The sequence below is a fragment of the Pinus tabuliformis genome, chromosome 3_2 (genome assembly GCF_031772625.1).
Source record: "Pinus tabuliformis cultivar Carrire ecotype Pingquan chromosome 3_2, CPIR1, whole genome shotgun sequence".
NCBI classification, from domain to species: Eukaryota; Viridiplantae; Streptophyta; class Pinopsida; order Pinales; family Pinaceae; genus Pinus; species Pinus tabuliformis.
The window spans coordinates 992,615,464-992,634,475 of NC_142302.1; the positions used below are offsets into that span (position 1 = coordinate 992,615,464).

At 39.9% G+C, this 19,012-nt stretch overlaps 2 protein-coding genes across 2 annotated transcripts; both read left to right on the forward strand.

Annotated features, from left to right (window-relative positions):
* The first annotated feature begins 9,561 nt into the window (after positions 1-9,561).
* On the forward strand, positions 9,562-9,957 carry LOC149183949 (uncharacterized). Its single transcript, XM_089415153.1, has one exon. The coding sequence runs from the start codon at positions 9,562-9,564 to the stop codon at positions 9,955-9,957; it is 396 nt and encodes a 131-aa protein (XP_089271279.1).
* Positions 9,958-13,315: 3,358 nt separating this feature from the next.
* On the forward strand, positions 13,316-13,933 carry LOC149183950 (uncharacterized). Its single transcript, XM_089415154.1, has one exon. The coding sequence runs from the start codon at positions 13,316-13,318 to the stop codon at positions 13,931-13,933; it is 618 nt and encodes a 205-aa protein (XP_089271280.1).
* The last annotated feature ends 5,079 nt before the right edge of the window (positions 13,934-19,012 follow it).

Genomic DNA, 19,012 nt, shown 5'->3' on the forward strand with positions numbered 1-19,012 from the left:
TCCTTCTTCCACCAACAAGGGCATGTGCCATTCTTCTTTAGCACTTTCATGGCTTCCATCATTAACCTGCTCATGAAACACTACATCTTTGCTCACAAAAACTTTATGGGTAGAGGGATTAAACAGTTTGTAAGCCTTAAATTCTATACAGTACCCAACAAAGATACATTTGATGGCCTTTGAGCCAAGTTTCTTACTGTCTTCCTTTGAGATATGGACAAAGGCTTTACTGCCAAAAACTCTCAAATGCTTAACTGCAGGCTTATAACCAAATAAAGCTTCAAAAGGAGTTTTAAAATCTAAACTTTTTGTTGGACTCCTATTCTTTAGATATACTGCAATATTAATCGCTTCAGCCCAAAAGCTGTTAGAAAGAGTCTTATCTTTCAACATACTACGAGCACACTCCACAAGGGTTTTGTTTTTCCTCTCTGCAACCCCCTTTTTTTGAGGAGTGTGGGGTACTGTAAAATACTGCTGTATCCCATTATCTTTGCAATATTTCAGTACACAAGATTTCTTGTACTCTCCCCCTTGATCCGAGCGGAGAATCCTGATGCATGTACCTGTCTGTTTTTCAACCATACTTCTGAACTCATGGAAGTATTCAAAAGTGTTGCTCTTATTCATGAGGAAATACAACCAAGTAAATCTAGTGCAATCATCAATAAACAATAAAAAATAATATACACCTCCTAACGATCTTGTCTACATAGGCTCGCATAGATTTGTGTGTACCAGCTCGAGTATATCTCTCTTCTTTTTGTCAGGATTCATAGGAAATTCATCTCTGTGTAAATTTCCCAGTGCACATGCATCGCAATCAATATGAGCAGATTTTAAAATAGGAAGACCTTCGACCATACCTCTTTTATGTAAAAGCAACAAATCATTGAAGTTAATATGGCCGAACCTCTGGTGCCATAATTCTACTGTAGCCATGGCAGATGATGCCAATGCATGATGTGGTGCGCTTTTGACATTTAGCTTGTATAATCCTCCCACACGAATACCTGATGAAATAGGCTTCATACAATCCAACAGGTATTTAATGACACAATATGATTTATAAAACTCTACCTTGAGGTTCTGATCAGTTATGGTAGAAATAGAGATCAGATTCTTTTTTATCCTTGGTACATACATCACATTGTGGATATGTCTAATATTTCCATCAGGCAAAACAACAGAAATATTACCATAACCTTTGATTTGGTACCCTCTATCATTGCCACGATAGATGTTTTCTCCACTACTAGTCTCTTTGAAGTCTTCAAACCATTGTCTGTTCCCTGTCATGTGGATGGATGCACCTGAGTCGACAAACCAGGTATCTGCATCATCTTCCTTAGCCGAAAGTGCAGAGTTAGATATGAATGTTCTGACTCTGTTCCTCATCAACAAAATGACTTGCATGCTGCTTATGTCACTTTCGACCTTCATCAAACTTCTTTATCATGCAATATCTGGCTATATGGCCAGTTCTACTACAATAAAAACATTTGGTCGCACAATCATTTCTATTGAAAGACGTACCTTGGGGTGAGGGCATCTTTCTCTGTGGGGCTGCGCTGCTCTTCTGAGTTGCATTTCACTTTCCTCTGAAGGGCTTCTTCTTCTCCATTAAGGCCAGATCTGAACTCTGGGGTTTATGAGTCAGTTGTCTTTCCTCCTCTTGCATGAGGATCCCTATCAATTCTTCAAATATGGGGGCTTTTTCTCTTGCATTCAAGCCAGTGATGAACATCTGATACTCGTCAGTCATACCATTCATGGTAATCATGACCAGATCTGTATCTGACATAACTTCACCGATATCTCCCAGCTTGTTCTTGAGCTCCTTGATCCACGAAATGAATGCTACAACTGTTTCATTCTCCTCCATCTTGATGGAGAGAATATTTCTCTTCAAGAACAAAAATCGATTGGTGTTCTTGACCTCATAGAGATCCTTGAGCGTCTTCCAAATCTCTGGTGCAGTCTTGCAATCACGGATATGGGGAATAATGCAATCTTTGACTGACAATTTCAGGAGCATTCTCGCCTTAGTCTCTTGCTTGTCCCAATCTTGGATTGTTGTTGTTGTTCCTCCTGCAATGAGGTTTGGCTTCACCTCATCATTGTTCACAATCATCCATGCATTGTGTCCCTCAAGCAGGGTTTGCAGCTTAAATTTCCAACCAAAGTAATTGGATCCATCCAACTTGTTGTTTTCATTGAAGCAAGCTTTTACTATTTGATTATTCATCTTTAATGAGTAAAAAACTTTAACCCCAATAATTAAAAAAAAAACACCTAATCTTCTAAAAACCAACTGTCTCAAATACTTGATCCAAAAAAAACAAACCCAGATCTCTTTTTTCAATCACCCCCTTTTTCTTAAAAAAAATTACTTTAATTCCTCATTCAAAAAAAATCAATCAATCACCCCTCCAAATAATACAGAGCCCCTCTTTTTCTTTTTAATTAAAAAATAAACCCCTTTCAATTCTTTAATAAAAAAAAACTTAAATAAAAAGCCCCTCCTTTATCAAATAAACAAAACCCCTCTTTGGGCAAATGGCTACAACGATCCCCTCCTTTTTTAATTAAAGAATTAAAACTTTAATTAAAAAATACTTTTAAAAAAATAAATTCCAATCGAATTGAAAGAATACCAATCGAAATTCTCTTACACCATTCTTCCAATTTTGAAATGTATTTCGACCAATCTTTAATCAAACTGGATTCAACGCAACAAAAAAAACATGGATTTAACGGCCTCCAGGATTCAATGGAATCACATATGAATTACATGGTGCGTAAGACACAACCTCTGATCGATGCATACGTCCACCCTCTGCACACCTCCAGGCATCCAACGCGGCCTCCTCCACGCGGCTTCAATTTCACGGAAAGTTCTATTTCTCACCCTAGTGCATAGTAAATCCGGCCTGACATGAGTCGCTATAATATGCAGTTATTTTTTTTCCTTTCTCACCACCACGCGATATGTTATATGTGTTATATCCACAGAGATCTACTCTGGCGCTGCAATCCACGCGGGCTTCAATTTCACATGGGCTTTGGATCGCGCTTGCAGCTGTCCTCTTCTCAGACGACAGCCCACCAGACTAAAAAAACCACGCAATATGCAAAGACAAAATCGCAGTCTTTTCACCTCAAGGTCGGCGCGAGTGTTTGATGCATACTTGCGCCGTGCTGCCCAATAAAAAACGCAAAAAATGCGTAAGTCATAGAGGTGAAATCCGCACGACTGTCACTCTAGAAAATGCGTTGATTTCGCCTCAAACGGGCAGACCTCTCTCCTTTCATGCTAGTTCTGATACCACGTTAAATATTCGAAGAATCAACTTTATTAAACAACCGAGCAACTGACCGGTGTCACTTGTAACACTGCCTCTCCCGTGCACGCTCTATCTTTCATACATTACCTGCAAATATATATAACAATCACACATTTAGGGGGAAGTTGAACCGAATCCGAGGAACCAGAAGCAAAATCTTAATCTTGAACAGTTTCTACATTAATCTCAACACCATTATTAATTTAGCATTGACTAATGTAATTTATAATATTTCATTTTGTAAAATATACATTTATTTTTTAATATTATTTAAAAAAATATTTTTCAATTGGAAGGGACCATAATTTGGAGCTCAGTGGATCAAGGGCCACCTCTATGTCCTCCTTTTAAATTAATCTTACAAGGCATAAAACAAATGGTGATTGGGTATATTGTTAAGGCACTCCTTGTGTTAAGGTCTCAAACTTAAAACCACAAAAGCACAAATCCTTGATTGTTTTTGATAATTTAAATACCCTTAAATTATAACTTCTTAACCATAAACTAGTTTTTACATAGTATAAATAAATTAATAAACAAAAAACAATCATATTTTTATAAATCATTTTGTGATGTAAAAAATATTATTAATAATAATGAATCAATATTAAAATGTTATAAATTTGAATTCGAAAATGTTATAAATTTAAATTTGAAAATATAAAAATATAAATTAAATAATAAAAAATTATTTTTATTAAAATATTCTTTATTCTTTAAATTATAAAAGTATATTATTTTAAGTATAATATTTTTGTGGGTTAAATTTTCATTTAAAAAATGGGTAATATCATATATTTTCTCAAAGAAAAAATTCAATAAAATATTTACATTTTATAAATGAAATAACAAAAATTATATTATAATACATGATTGCATAAATTTAATATTTTAATTTATAATTAATTAATTAATTTTAAATAATTAATAATAAATATATCTGTTTTCAATCTTTTCTCTCGAGCGCTCTGCAGCCTGCGAGGTACGCATCCTGCGCGATCTGAGCCTGCGAGGTACGCATCCTGCGCGATCTGAGCCTGCGAGCGCCTCCGCACTTCGTGCTTTCTGAACCTATGAGGGAGTCCGTTGAGGGTTCTGCTGCAGACTATGACCGCCCTGGTTGGATCTGTTGGAGCTCCATGGAGGAGTTGACTCCCTCTCCTCCTTCACCCTCTGTTGCCGAGGCCTTCAAAACCCGATTGGCTTCCCTACCCAAGAAGAAATGCATGGAAGCAACAAAATTTGTGAAAAAGCTTGAGGATATCCCGGAGATCGCTCTACCGCCAGAAGGACTGATCCAAGTAGCTTTGTCGGTGGTAGATCGGGCATTGGTTGGTCAGTTTACAGGTCTTTGGCCTTCCCCGAAATCAACCAAGAACTGGGTCGCCAGGAACTGGGAACCATTGATTAAAAACAAGGTAACCTCTTACTTCCTCGGGAGATGATACTTTTTGTTTGAATTTACTGCAAAAGAGGACAAAGATCTTATTTTCAAGAATGACCCCTACTTCATGGGCCCCTAAGGGCTGTACTTAAATAAATGGACGCCAGACTTTGATCCGGCGGTGGATGTACCTACAGCGGTTCTTGTGTGGGTGAGACTCCCCAACCTTCCAGTCCACTGTTGGAACTGGGAGTCTCTGAAGCACATAGGTAATACCCTCAGAAAATTTATAAACAAGGCTAACAGCAAGGACTAGTATGATTGCGCCAAAATCTGTGTTGAGGTAGATTTGGAGGTTGGACTTCCGGAAGCCATCAAAATAGTTGTAGGTCCCTCGACCCATGTTCAGAAACTGGACTATGAGCAACTGCCATTCAAATGCCGGAAGTGCCATGTCTACGGGCACTTTTCCAGAGACTGCTCGTCCAAAGGGGTGGAAGAAAAAGGGAAGGAGGATGGATGGAATCAGGAAAAGCGATCCAAAACCTCTCACATGAAGAACGCAAACGGAAGCTCCAAAACCCCTCAAGAGGGTCCTGCTCAGAAACCAGCCAGGGAAAGCTAAGGGAATAAATTTGAAATCCTCAGATTTGAAATCATGAACACGCAGGAGACAGAAGTTCCAAAGGAGACCTCTCCCTCTAAAACCTCCCCCTCCATCAAAATCCCAGAGAGATCCAAAGAGAAGGCTTCAGAAGAAGAGGAGGAAACCCAAGAGTGCGAGGAATCGAAGGAAGAAGGGGAAATCGGTGAATCCCAGTCCTCTCCTAGAAGATCTACAAGAGGACGCAAATCTGCAAAGGAAAAGAGAGAACAAGAAACCTATAAGGACAAGCTCCAGGGCAGCCAGCCAATGCTAGAGAAGCTTCTAGCAAAAACCCTGAAGATGACTAGGATCCAATCCCGGGGCTTTAAGGGAGCCCACCAAGGCAAAAATAAACGATGAAGATAGTCTCCTGGAATTGTAGGGGAATGGGCACCACAGCTAAGGAAGAAGAAATGCATAGCCTAATAAGATTGGAAACCCCAGATATCCTCCTCATCCAGGAGACCAAATTGGAAGAAACAACTTTCCTCCAAGCAAGCAAAACATTTTGGAATAAAAATGGAGTGCATGCAATATTTTCCCATGGAGCAACGGGAGGACTTGGGTCGCTTTGGAACACAAATAAGTTTTCATTAATCTCTGAGTCCCTGAATACCCATTGGATCTTTTTTAAAATGCAGCATTTAGAATCAAAGGAGATTATTTGTCTGTTCAATGTGTATGCTCCTAACAATGCAGGTGAGAAAAAAAACTGCTGGGACTCCATCAAAAGTCTGGCAGATCTAGAAAATTTGGAAAATATAATTATAGCTGGAGATCTAAATCTCACCCTCCTCGCAACAGAAAAAAGAGGAGGAAGCATAGTCAGGGATCCGGCAAGAGAATGGGCAGAAGACCTCATGCAAGACTGGGATCTGCTAGATATAAAACCAGTCACAAGCACGTTCACTTGGTCAAACAAGAGAGTGGGACTGGGACATATAGCGGCAAGACTTGATAGATTTCTTGTTCAAAGCTCCTTCCTGCTTCTGGGTTTAGAGGCTAGAATGCGTATTCTACATAGTAGTGTTTCAGATCACAAGCCTATCAGCCTAGAACTGTTAACTACTAAGGATCTAGGACCTATACCTTTCAAATTTAGCTCTCTATGGACCAAAGAGATAGATTTCATGCAAAAGATCAGAGAATGCTGGAAAGAGCCAATCAAGGGCTCTCCTTTCTTTGTATGGGAGAAAAAACTACGCAGAGTTAAAGTGATGCTGAAAGGCTGGGTAAAGACCTTGCCCAACCTCGCTGTGGACAGAAAAAAAATACAAAACGATCTGGAAAAACAACACCTCCACCTGGAAGTTGCCGAAATCACCAAAGAAGAGCTAGACAAGGAATATCAGCTGCAACAAAAATTCCATAGGGCTTGCCTGGCAGAAGAAGAATTCTGGAGGCTCAAGTCAAGGAGTTTATGGCTCAAGGCTGGAGATCGAAATTCTTCCTTTTTCCACAAGCAGGCTCAAGCCAGGAAATGCCGAAATTCTATATCAGAAATTAAAAAAGATAACTGCACTCTAAAAGACTTTGCCAGCATTAAGAGGGCAGCGTCAAACCACTTTGAGAAGATGTATACTGAAGGCGTGGAGACCAGCCAAAACGCCAATCTGATAGATGTTGTCCCCAACCTCATCACTGCTAAAATGAACCAGGCTCTTGAAGATAAAATCACCAAAAATGAAGTTAAAGAAGCTCTCTTTGCAATGGAACCCGATAAAGCCCCGGGTCCAGATGGATTCACGCCCAGATTTCTTCAAACATGTTGGCAGATAGTTGAGAAGGAGCTTCTGAAAATGATCCAAAAGTCCCAAGAGTGCCAGAAAATTGGAGGCTGCACAAACTCAGCATTCCTCGCTCTCATTCCTAAAGAAAAAGGTGCTAACTCATTTAATAGATTTCGCCCTATATCCTTATGTAACATTGGATACAAAGTGATCACCAAGGTTATAGCAAACAGATTGAAGAAAATCCTCCCTAAAGTCATCCCGGAGAATCAAGGTGGCTTTATACAGGGTAGGCAGCTGGTAGATAATTTCATCTTGGTCCAAGAGGCGATCCACTCCAGTCTTCGTTGAAAAGAAAAAGGTATGGTTATTAAACTCGACCTAGCTAATGCATTTGATCGTGTAAGACATAGATTTCTGTTTGATGTAATGCACAAACTTGGTTTTGGTCAAAAATTTATCAAGTGGATCAGAGCATGTATTTCCGAACCCTGGATTGCACCTTTAGTGAATGGCAGGGCTGTCGATTTCTTCAAAGCATCTAGAGGGCTGAGGCAGGGGTGCCCCCTGTCACCCCTCCTCTTTGTGTTGCAGGCCTCTGTCCTCAGTTTTCATTTAAACAAGAAACAACAAGATCAAGAGATTGTTGGCCTGTGCATAGCAAGAGGGATTAAAAGCATCAATCACGCCCTCTTTGCAGATGATACTCTGCTTCTAGGGGCTGCATCTCAACTGTCGGCAAACAAATTCAAAGAAGTGCTGGAAGACTACTGTCAAGCATCGGGCAGTGAACTAAACAGGGGTAAGTGCCATGTTTATTGCTGGAATATTTCAGTTGCTGCTGTAAGTTCCATAGCTAGATGTCTAGGCTTTGCAACTTCAGCATCTTGGAACTCCTTTAAATACCTTGGGCTGCCCATCTTCCATAAGAGGGCTAGGAGCAAGGATTGGCACCCACAGATAGAAAAATTCAAAACAAAAATGCAGGCCTGGGGTTCCTCCTGGCTCAACATTGCCGGAAAATCAGTGCTCATCAAATCTATACTAAGCAGCCTACCACTATTTAATTTCTCTGTTCTTTTGGTGCCAATGGGAATCATCAAGAGTATGGAGGAGCTAATTAGGAAATTTCTCTGGAAAGGAGGCAAGCATAATGAGAAGAGAATTTCTCTAGTAAACTGGGAAACAGTCTCCAGGTCGCTACAGGAGGGAGGATTAAATTTTAAAAATCTAAGCACACAGAATTTAGCAATGGGAGCCAAACTGATTTGGAAGACCATAGCTCCAAAGCCAGGATGGGTTCAGCTGGTGCTGTGGAGGAAATATTTTAGAGGTCAGAGGCTTCAGTGCCTGGAGAAGCCCAAAGACCAAATTAGGTCCCCCCTCAGCAATCTAATTTTTAAAATTGGGCTGCTAATAAGAGACAATGCCTACTGGATACAAGGAAATGGAAAACGCATCAGGATATGGGATGACAGTATAATGAACATGCCTCCTCTAGTGAACTCGAGTCTAAGGAACGAGTTGAAGGTGTGGATGGAGGAAGCAAACTTTAAAACGCTCTGGGACATTTCAACTTGGTGTGGAGACAGCTGGGTTGGTTGGAAAATGATCAATGTGCCATCTGCGTGGTAGCCAGACTATGATACGCTGCTACAGATGCTACATGGAGCTGCGCCACTACATGCAAGAAGAAAAGACTCGAGAGGCTGGGGAACGAAGCAGATTGGGTACTCGGTGGCTCAGGGCTATGCCAAAATCATGGAGAGACCCCACGTACCTCCTAACCCAGCGCCCTGGACTGGTATCTGGAATTTCTCCACCATTCCAAAGATCGATTTTTTTTGTTGGCTGATATGCCACCAAAAAATCCTAACAGATGATAGGCTTCAGAAAAGGGGATTTCTAGGGCCATCAAGATGCACTCTTTGCAAAGAAAATCCGGAATTTGCTGCTCACCTTTCATTGGAATGCAAATTTACAAGGCTACTCTGGCATGAACTCCTTGGAACATCGAAATCTATGCCCATCTTCCCCCACTCAGTCCGGGATTTGTTTGTTGGGTGGTTGGCCAGGTATCTAGGCCTAGGCCCAAAAAACAAGATTGTCAAAACAACATGGACCGCTCTGCCCAAATTCATCAGCTGACAAATTTGGTTGGAGAGGAACATAAGGATCTTTAGGGATAAGGAACAGAACTACAAGCTGGTAGCAAATACAGTGAAATGTTACTTAAATGAGTGGCTGAGAGATAAAAATGATGACACAAATCTAAGCCAGCATGACATTGAGTTCGGAGCAACACTCAATCTCAATTTCCAAAAATCGAAAATATCGCCCATATGTCTCAAAGATTGGCAAATCAGAAAAAATGATGAAGAATTTCAATCTTGGTTGTCCAAACAAACACTCCCCTCTCTTTTCTTTGATGGGGTAGCCAAGGGAAATCCAGGAATGGCTGGAGTAGGAGGACTAATTATAAATCCAAAAGAAACATCCATCCACAGGTTTGCATGGGGTCTGGGCCACACCACAGGCATCCAAGCTGAAGTCATGGCTCTATTTCAAGGGATCAAAACGCTTAAAGAACTGGGGCACACAGAAGCAATTGTTTTTGGCGATTCCCAAGTCATCATCAATGCAATGGTGACCAATACAAACTTGGCAGATCTTCGACTTGCAAGGACAATTTCAAGAATTAAAGTCATGACAAAGCTCCTAAGTCTGGAATTCTTTCATATCCTGAGAATCAATAACAAGGAAGCAGATGTAGAAGCAAATAAGGCAGCCCAGCTAGGCATTGGATCTATTCTCAGAGATAATGAAATCTCTTGGGAACCAATTCCCTAAAAATTTCTATGTTTTTCTGTCTTTTGTTAAATCAGTTCGTTTGCATTCATAAGCTTGGGAAATCAGCAGAAAAAGTCCATGTGAAAAACTGTAAAAAGAGGTGATTCACAAGCGTATGTGTCATGTTCAGCTAGTTAGAGAGATGCCAAGAAACCAGTCTCAACTCTTGTAATCGAATTTATGGCCTTTTGCCTGATAGTTAATGAAAATCCCATAACCGTTTCTGTAAAAAAAAATAAAATATATGTGTTTTGTTTACCAAATTTTTAGATTGATGGTGAATGGATATATAAATGTCTTTGTAAATGTTTATCCAAAAAAATCAATCTATGTATTTTATAGATATTGATATTAAATTTATACCTTTAATAAATATAATAATTAAAATCACATACTTATATTTGTAAAAAGTCACAGGACCAATTTATATTTAAAAAAGATATAATATATACACTTTATATGGTCCTCTGGTTATTTAATAAATCCAAATCTAATTCCTTCCTGTCATGTATTTAAATCAAATTTAATTCCTTCATCCCTCTCAAAATGTATTTCCAAATCCAATTCCTTCCTGTCATGTATTTAAATAAAATTGGTTTAGACTTTATATCATATATAAATATTTCATTTCATGTACTTAAATGTGATATTTATTTGTATTTCATTACTTAATAAATTGATTTACCATGGTTAAAAATATATATATATATTTTTTTGCATATAATATGAATAGACTATTAAAATTATCTCAAGATTACATTTGGTCCAGACTACACCAATTTTTAACATACTTGGATTAGTAACTTTTACACTAAAAATTTCTTTAACAAAAACACTCTATCACCATTTACTTTACACCCTACAAACTATTTTATTTGATTATAAAATATATTTTAACATAATTTTTTCCTCATTTATTTATATAAACTTTTTTTTTTTAATTCATTATTTATATCATCTGAAATTAACTTTCAAATGTTTTTGAAAACTATCTCACTTACTAAATTTTTTTCTATTATTTAATTATGAAAATTTACCTAAATTTTTACCTATTTTTATTTTAATATATATATATATATATATATATATATATATATATAAAAGAGTAAGAACTCATTATCTCATGAGAATTTTCAAACGCCTTTGAAAATTGTATTATTTATCACATTTAATGATATTGTTTAATCTTTCATATTAAAAGTAATGTATTTTAATAATAAAATTATTAAACATTAAATATTTCATCAAATTTTAAAAATAATTTAATATAATTTTTTTTAATAATATAATTAAAAAAATTATTTTACATTGGTTTTTTTACATCATATATATAATTGATATTGAAATATTTCTATATAAAAATGTTTTTTTTATTCTTAATATATTTTTAAATACTTTTCATTGAGAAACAGAAAGCATACATCCATGACATAAAATTTATTTTTCTACATAATGAATCAGCATCGATTTATCTTAACCATGGATCTGCCAAGGGTGAAGAAGGATCAAATCTCTCAAAATAAAAGTTTTTTTTAGAATGCAAAGCTTATGACAAGTACCAAGCACACAACTTATAAATGTTTGCACTTTTTGAGATTTGATTACTCTTGAATCAAGGGAGATTTGAATTTAACATGAATCTATGATGGTTTTGAGTAACACACCAATAAAATGTTTTAACTATAAGGAAATTTTATTTTCACTTGTTTTATATAATATATACATAGTTGACATTGAAATATCTTATTTATGATTCACATTTTACATATTAAAAATGTATGTCTTTGTATATATCTATATGTATATGTATGTATACATTGAATTGCTTTTGTTATGTGGATAGGAGTGTCTAATTTGGAAAAGGGTTTCCAGAATTTTAATTTAGTTATCAATAATTATTAGGTGGATGGTAGGGATACCTCCACACAATATTTTAGAATATTCTCACTAGTAGTCAAAAATCAAAGGTTGAAAAATATAATTATAAAACTAGATCCCCGCATGCCACTGCTGCCTCTACGTGCGCCCCTCTGCGACCTCTCCTCACAGCCATGGCTTTAGAGGGAGGCTCTGAGCCTCCTTCCTCCCTCCCTCCTGAGCTCCTTGCCTTCAAGCAGCTGGTAGGTGACTGCAGCAAGCATCCAATTTCAGCCTTCCAGCAAAAGTTCGTCAAGAAGATGGAAGCAATCTTGACCGTCGTTCTTCCAGCTGAAGAACCCTGACGTGCTGCCTTGAATATCGCAGAAAGAGGACTCATCGGCCAGTTCACTGGGTTATGGCCATCACTAAGAGCCATCGAATTGTGGGTGCAACGCAACTAGAGACTGCTGGTTTTAGAAGGAATAAAAAGCCACTTCGTCGGTAAGGGTTATTTCATTTTCATTTTTGACTGCATTGAAGATAGGAACCTCATATTTAGAAATGGGCCATACTTGATGGGTCCCTAGGGTTTGTACCTGAATAAATGGACACCAGACTTTGACCCAGCCCAAGATGTGCCCTTGGCTGTCCCTGTCTGGGTGCACCTCCCTCATTTACCCTTGCACTGTTGGAGTCCGAATCCTTTAGAATCCATCGGAAACACCCTTGGAAAATATATTGACAGAGTAGACAGGAAGGGAAAATACTCATGTGCTAGAATATGTGTCAAGGTTGATCTGGAAGTTGGGCTTCTAGAATCCATAAAACTAACAGTGGCAGAATGGTCTCACGTGCAAGAACTGGATTACGAGCAACTGCCTTTCAAGTGCAAGCATTGCCATGGATACAGGCACTTTGCAAGAAACTGTAAAAAGAAAATTGAGGAAGAAGTAGAGAAGATGAAAGGAGATCAATGGACAACGATGCAGAAGACGACCTCATCAAAGCAGCCCAGCAAGCCGAGAGGAAAAGGGGCTCAAGCGGGATCCATTGTGCCATCCACAGAGCTATAACCGGAAGCGGTAGCACCCCCTAGAATAGATCTTCCCTCAAATTCCTTTGCAGCTCTTAGCACACAGGAAGAATCCCCTGTTATAGCAAGTGACGTGGAACAACAAGTCAATCCCTCATTAAACGAAGAAGGAAACGCAAGGGTTCCCCCTACTCAAACCGACTCCCCAGTAAGAGGCTCTTCGCCACCCTCTTATGCAGACATGACAAGAAAGAAGCCCTCGGAATTGACAGGCTCATCAGAAGATGAGACATTTGAAAGGCCCTCGAAGCAGGCAGGGAGGAAATCCCTCAAGGAAGCAAGAGAGGAAGAAGCAGAGAGGCAAAAAATGCAAGGAAGCCAGTCCACTCTAGAAATGTCCATTGGTCGAAATACCAGAGCACGGCCACCAAAGGGAGGCCTCTCCTCCACTACCCCAATTAAATAATGCGTATAGTCTCTTGGAACTGTAGAGGCTTGGGGAACCCCACGAAGGCTGCAACTGTTAAAGATCTCATGAAAATAGAATCCCCAGAGATCCTCATGCTCCAAGAGACAAAAATCGAAGGGGAAGCCCTTCTAGATTTAAGCAGAACGAATTGGAAGACCAAAGCGGGGATGGTTGTAAGTGCAAGGGGCACCTCAGGAGGACTTGCCACGGTTTGGATGGAGGAATTGTTCCAGCTGGAAAACTCCTTCGAGACTCAACATTGGATTTACACTGAGCTCCGACATAAAGTAAGTAAACTCACTTTCACCCTGTTTAATCTTTATGTTCCTGTTCTTTACCTTGAGAAAAAAGAGTGTTGGCAAACACTTCTCGATTTTGTAGACAACTATTCTCCCATGAACATTGTAATTGCAGGAGATCTAAACATCGTTCTTGAACCAAAAGAAAAAAGAGGGGGTAACAATAGCAGAGATCCAATGCTTCCCCTTGTGGAGGACATAATTCAGCAGTGGGATCTTCTTGATCTTAAACCCAAGAAGGGGTTATACACTTGGACCAACAACAGAACAGGGGCAGCCCATATCTCAGCCCAGCTTGACAGATTCCTAGTGTAGAGCACTCTTTTGATGGATAAGAGAATAGTGTCATCGAGAATCCTACCAAAGCTCACCTCGGACCATAAACCCATCCTCTTACAACTGGATGAGGAAGAAAACCTGGGGCCTATACCATTCCGCTTCAACCCTTTGTGGATAGAGCAGGATGGGTTTATGGAAGTTGTTTCCAAGGCTTGGTCCATCATGGTCACCGGGTCACCCAGTTATGTTTGGGAGAAAAAATTGAAAGCAACCAAAGCAGCTCTGAAAGAGTGGGTCAAAACACCTCCCAACACCTTCACCACATATAGAAAAGAAGTTGTCCAATAGTTAGCAGAATTACAGTTGGAGATGGAGGGCAAAGACATAACCACGCAAGAATTGGAGAAAGAACAAGTTGCCCAACTTGCTTCTTTCAACTCCTTCAGAAAAGAATAATAATTTGGGCAGCTTAAGTCTCGTAGCATATGGTTGAAAGCTGGTGATCGAAACACAACCTTCTTCCACCAGCAGTTCAAAGCTCTCCTCTCTTGGAATCACATTTCAGAAATCACCTCAGCAGATGGGACAGTCACCAAAGGTTTTGCCCAAGTTAAAGAAGCTGTTGAAACTCACTTTCAGCGGTTATATGCATAGGATGGAACAGGAGATGAGGCGATCTCCAATGACTTCCTCTCCCAGATCCCTTCGTTGGTTAATTAGGAGAATAACTCAAATCTTATGAAGCCCTTCATTGAGGAGGAAATCAGCAATGTAATTTGGGACATGGAGCCTGACAAAGCCCCATGCCCCGATGGTTTCTCAGCACATTTCTACAGAGCTTGTTGGAAAATCATCAAATCTGACCTTCTAAGAATGGAAAAGGCTTTTCAGAAAAAGGCAAAAGTGGGAGGCAGCACCAAATCCACCTCTCTTGCCTTAATACCCAAAGAAGTGAATCCGGCTACCTTTGACAGATTTAGACCCATTTTGTTATGTAATGCATCTTACAAAATTCTTGCTAAATTGCTCGCAAATAGAATTAAACCCCTGCTAAGTAAGCTTATTTCTCCTAGTCAAGGAGGGTTCGTAGGAGTTAGACATATTTTGGATAATGTGATACTTGTACAGGAATCCATGCATTCCAGTCACCAGAGGAAGGAGCAAGGGATGTTGATCAAGTTGGATATGACCAATGCCTTTGATCGGGTTAAACTATCATTTCTTTACAAAGTTCTTCTCTCCTTTGGATTCAACCCAGCTTTTGTGAACCTGATCAAGGCCTGCATTGACAAACCTTGGATCGCCCCGCTGGTAAATGGCCGACCTGCCTCTTATTTCCAAGCTTCAAGGGGGATAAGGAAAGGATGCCCACTATCTCCCTTTATGTACATAATAATGGCAGACACCTTGAGTAGGAAACTGATAGCGAAAAGAAACAAAGGTACTCTCCTGGGCATCTGACCGATGAATGGAATAGAACCAATCAATCATGCCTTGTTCGCAGATGATTCTCTATTGTTGGGAGGAGCTTCCACATGAATAGCAAAGGAATTCAATGGGATCCTGCAAAGCTTTTGTATAATTTCAGGAGTGCTTATTAATAAAAGAAAAAGTGCAGTGTACAGTTGGAATACAGAGGAGCAAACCACCCTTTGAATTGCTAGAATCCTAGACTTTCCGGCTATGCCTCCTGGGACAAAATACAATACCTAGGACTACCTTTAACCCTGGGGGTTAACCAAGCCTCACTCTAGATTGAAGCCATCAGCAAGACCAAAACCAAGATAGCTGCTTAGGGTGGGTAGTGGCTCAACTACGCTGGCAAGCTAATCCTCATAAAGTCTGTCCTTTCCTCTCTCCCTATCTATCAGGCCTCCTTCCTCCTGGCTCCAAAGACAATCACGGATCAGATTTCACAGCTGCTCAGAAACTTCCTATGGCAGGGAGGCAAAGGGAATGAGAGGAAATTTCACTTAGTTAGTTGGGACACAGTGAAAAGGCCAAAGCTGGAAGGAGGTCTCCAGATTAGAGACCCTGGCCTGGCCAACATTGCCTTAGGTGGCAAAATTCTTTGGCAGCTCTACTCCAACAAACACCATCCAGTCAGCCAATTACTTCGGAATAAATACTTCAAAGGCGTCTCATTGAGAAACCTCCAAGCGGACAGTGTTCCCAAAGGCACGCCGCTTTGGAACCTATGCAGAAAAGGGCTTGCCACCTTCCAAAACCAGCTTTACAGGGTGCCTGGAAATGGAGCAAATATTTCGATATGGCAAGATAAAATCATGGGCAATTCCCCCCTCGAAAATATAGTGGATTTAGCTGATCTTCATGATTGGCTCTCCCAGCTCAGCTTGCATAGTCTTGCCAACATTTCTTCTTGGGACAGACAAGGGAATTGGGAGGACTAGGTCTTCCCCAACCTGCCAATTCATTTACTTAACCAAAAGCACCTTTTCTTGGACAAGCTAAAGGGCTCGACATCTGTTAACTTACATGCATCGGATCTCTGGAGATGGGGGAAGACAGGTGTCTATACCTCTGTGCTTGGCTTTGCAGCCTTGCAATCCACGCAAAATCAAGTTCTCAACCCTTCCATCTAGCTGCACACATGGGACACATCCAAAATCCCCAAGGTGAATTTTTTCACTTGGCTGCTTATTCACAGGAAAGTGTTGATAAGTGAAAATCTTGCCCACAAAAGAATTATAGCGCCACATTGGTGCATTTTGTGTAGATCGGCATCTGAAAACGTGGACCACCTCTTTGTAAACCGCGCCTTTGCCCAATCGGTGTGGGCTCTTATCCTTCACAGTCTCAACACACCCACTCCTCTCGAGTGCACAGTCGTGGATCTCTTCTCCACTTGGACTGCAAGGTACCTTAGGACTCTCAGTGCACAATCACCGTGGAATCGAATCTGGCACTCCATTCCCAAGTTCATTTGCTAGAAAGTCTGGCTCGCCCGGAATAACTGGATATTCAACAATGTAATGTCCTCTCCCTTGACAGTGGTCGCCAGAGCTAAGGCGTCCTTGATGGAAGCTCTAGGAAATTACTCCAGCAAGTTAGACGATACCCTCATAATTGAAGAATGAAGTTGGCTAGGAACCCTACTTGTTCGAGACAGTAAGAAGGTACCTGCTCACCCCACATTCAATCCTGCTTGGCACATTAGAACACTGGATGCAGAGTTCCAAACCTGGTGGAGGAAGCAGGGAAAGGTAACTGTTTTCTTCGATGGCACCTCTAAAGGCAATCCAGGGATCTCTGGTGTAGGTGGAGTGGTCTACTCTCAGGATGACTCCCAAATAGATAGCTACAACTAGGGACTAGGACAAAGCACAAACAATCAGGCCAAAATTCTCGGGCTTCTTAAAGGCTGCCAGATTGCACAGGAGCATGGACACAAAGCTCTTCAGGTCTTCGGGGACTCAGAGCTCTTGATAAAGACATTAAACTCCGAGGATCACTTTAGCAATCCAGCTCTCAATAATACTCTCCAGAGGCTGCGGGGTCTGCTGGTTTTTTTTACCTCCTCCTTTTTTCACATCCTCCGCAGCTCAAACAAGGAGGCAGATATCAAAGCCAATGAGGGATGTTGTCTGACACAAGGATTTTCAAAAAAAACTTAGAAGAGCCCATGTTGATTGCCATACCATAGCCCAACAGTGCTATGCCGATCAAAATTTGCCCTGATCGCTGATCTCCAACCCATTAACTATCGGTACATCGCTTGATCGGCCCACCCCTTAATTGCAAATCGGTATGTCAGCTGTCCATTGGTTAGGGTCTTTCTGCTTGACTTGTTCCTATGCGATTTGTTCCACTGATCGCATCGCTTATCGGTAAGGTCTATGGTCTGACATCGCTGATAGCTTTTCTTCGATGTGATTATTCGGGGATCACAAATCGCAACATTTTAAGACTTGAGGCTGCCCCTTTGTAAACAACATTCGCCGATGTGATATTCCTCCAGGGTTTGATCCTGTCTGTTGGTTTATGAAATCCAATGGATCCTACACACTCTCCATCTAGTCCTCTTATCCTGATTTCGCTTTAAATTGATGGAACTCTGTGTTAACAGACAGAATGGACAGTCTCAAAACTCAGAAGGAGAAGATTGTTAGGTGTATTAAGGACTAGTGAACTCAAGTCCCCATGTAATGTCGATTGTTTAGGCTACAACCTAACTGTTGATCTATAAATACATTAAACATTTCAGTGAAAAAAAAATCAAAGGTTGAGATTTATCTCAAAAGTAGTTATGTCTTTTCTTCCCTTTAATTAAAAAATATCATATGAACATGAATTATGGTTTTCTGAGCATGTGATATTAGTAAATCATGTTATTGGCCCATGGTATTATAACAAAGTCTATTTTTAGGTTAAAAATATCCACAGTAAAGTATGCAAAAATATCTATGGTTAAGAATATTATCACATGTGCATGACGACGTATTTGCACCTCAGTTAAGAGCTTGAGCTTTGTAACTGGCCAAGCGTGGTTTGGTCAGCTAGTTTATGGGGATTTATCCCTCCCCACATTCTGTGAGGTTGTGGGTGGAAAAAATATGAAAACTCATGATCAATGGTTCCATCTTTTCAACCTTCTACAAAAAATGGGTCTTTTACTTTCTTTTTAAAAAACAAGGTAGATCAAGACTTGATTTTAGAAGTGGTCCTTATTTCATGGGGGCTCAAGGGTTATATTTGGATCGATGTAGTCCATATTTTAACCCAAAAAGTGGTGTTCCATATTTATTCCTATTATGGGCGAAACTCCCTTTTTTCCCATTGCATTGTTAGAATGATACCACTTTCAGAAGCATTGGAAATTCCCTTAGCAAGTATATTAATCGTGCCAAGCCACAAGAGGAGTGTATATCTTGCACCAAGATCTACATGAAAATGGATCTGGTAAGGGGATCCAAACGACTAAAAATATCAATCTGGATAGTTGGTCCCATATCCAAGAGGTAGTCTATGATCAAATTCTATTTAAATGCAAAGTATGCCATGAATATGCTCATTTTGCAAGAAGCTACAAAAAGAAACAGGAAGAGAAAAAAACAAGGGGAAGAAGGAGGATAATGACAACAACAAAAAATGAGA

What these genes read in the sequence shown, in the direction of transcription:
- LOC149183949 (XM_089415153.1), top strand. Translation starts at nt 9,562, where the DNA reads ATGGCTGGAGTAGGAGGACTAATTATAAATCCAAAAGAAACATCCATC.
- LOC149183950 (XM_089415154.1), top strand. Translation starts at nt 13,316, where the DNA reads ATGCGTATAGTCTCTTGGAACTGTAGAGGCTTGGGGAACCCCACGAAG.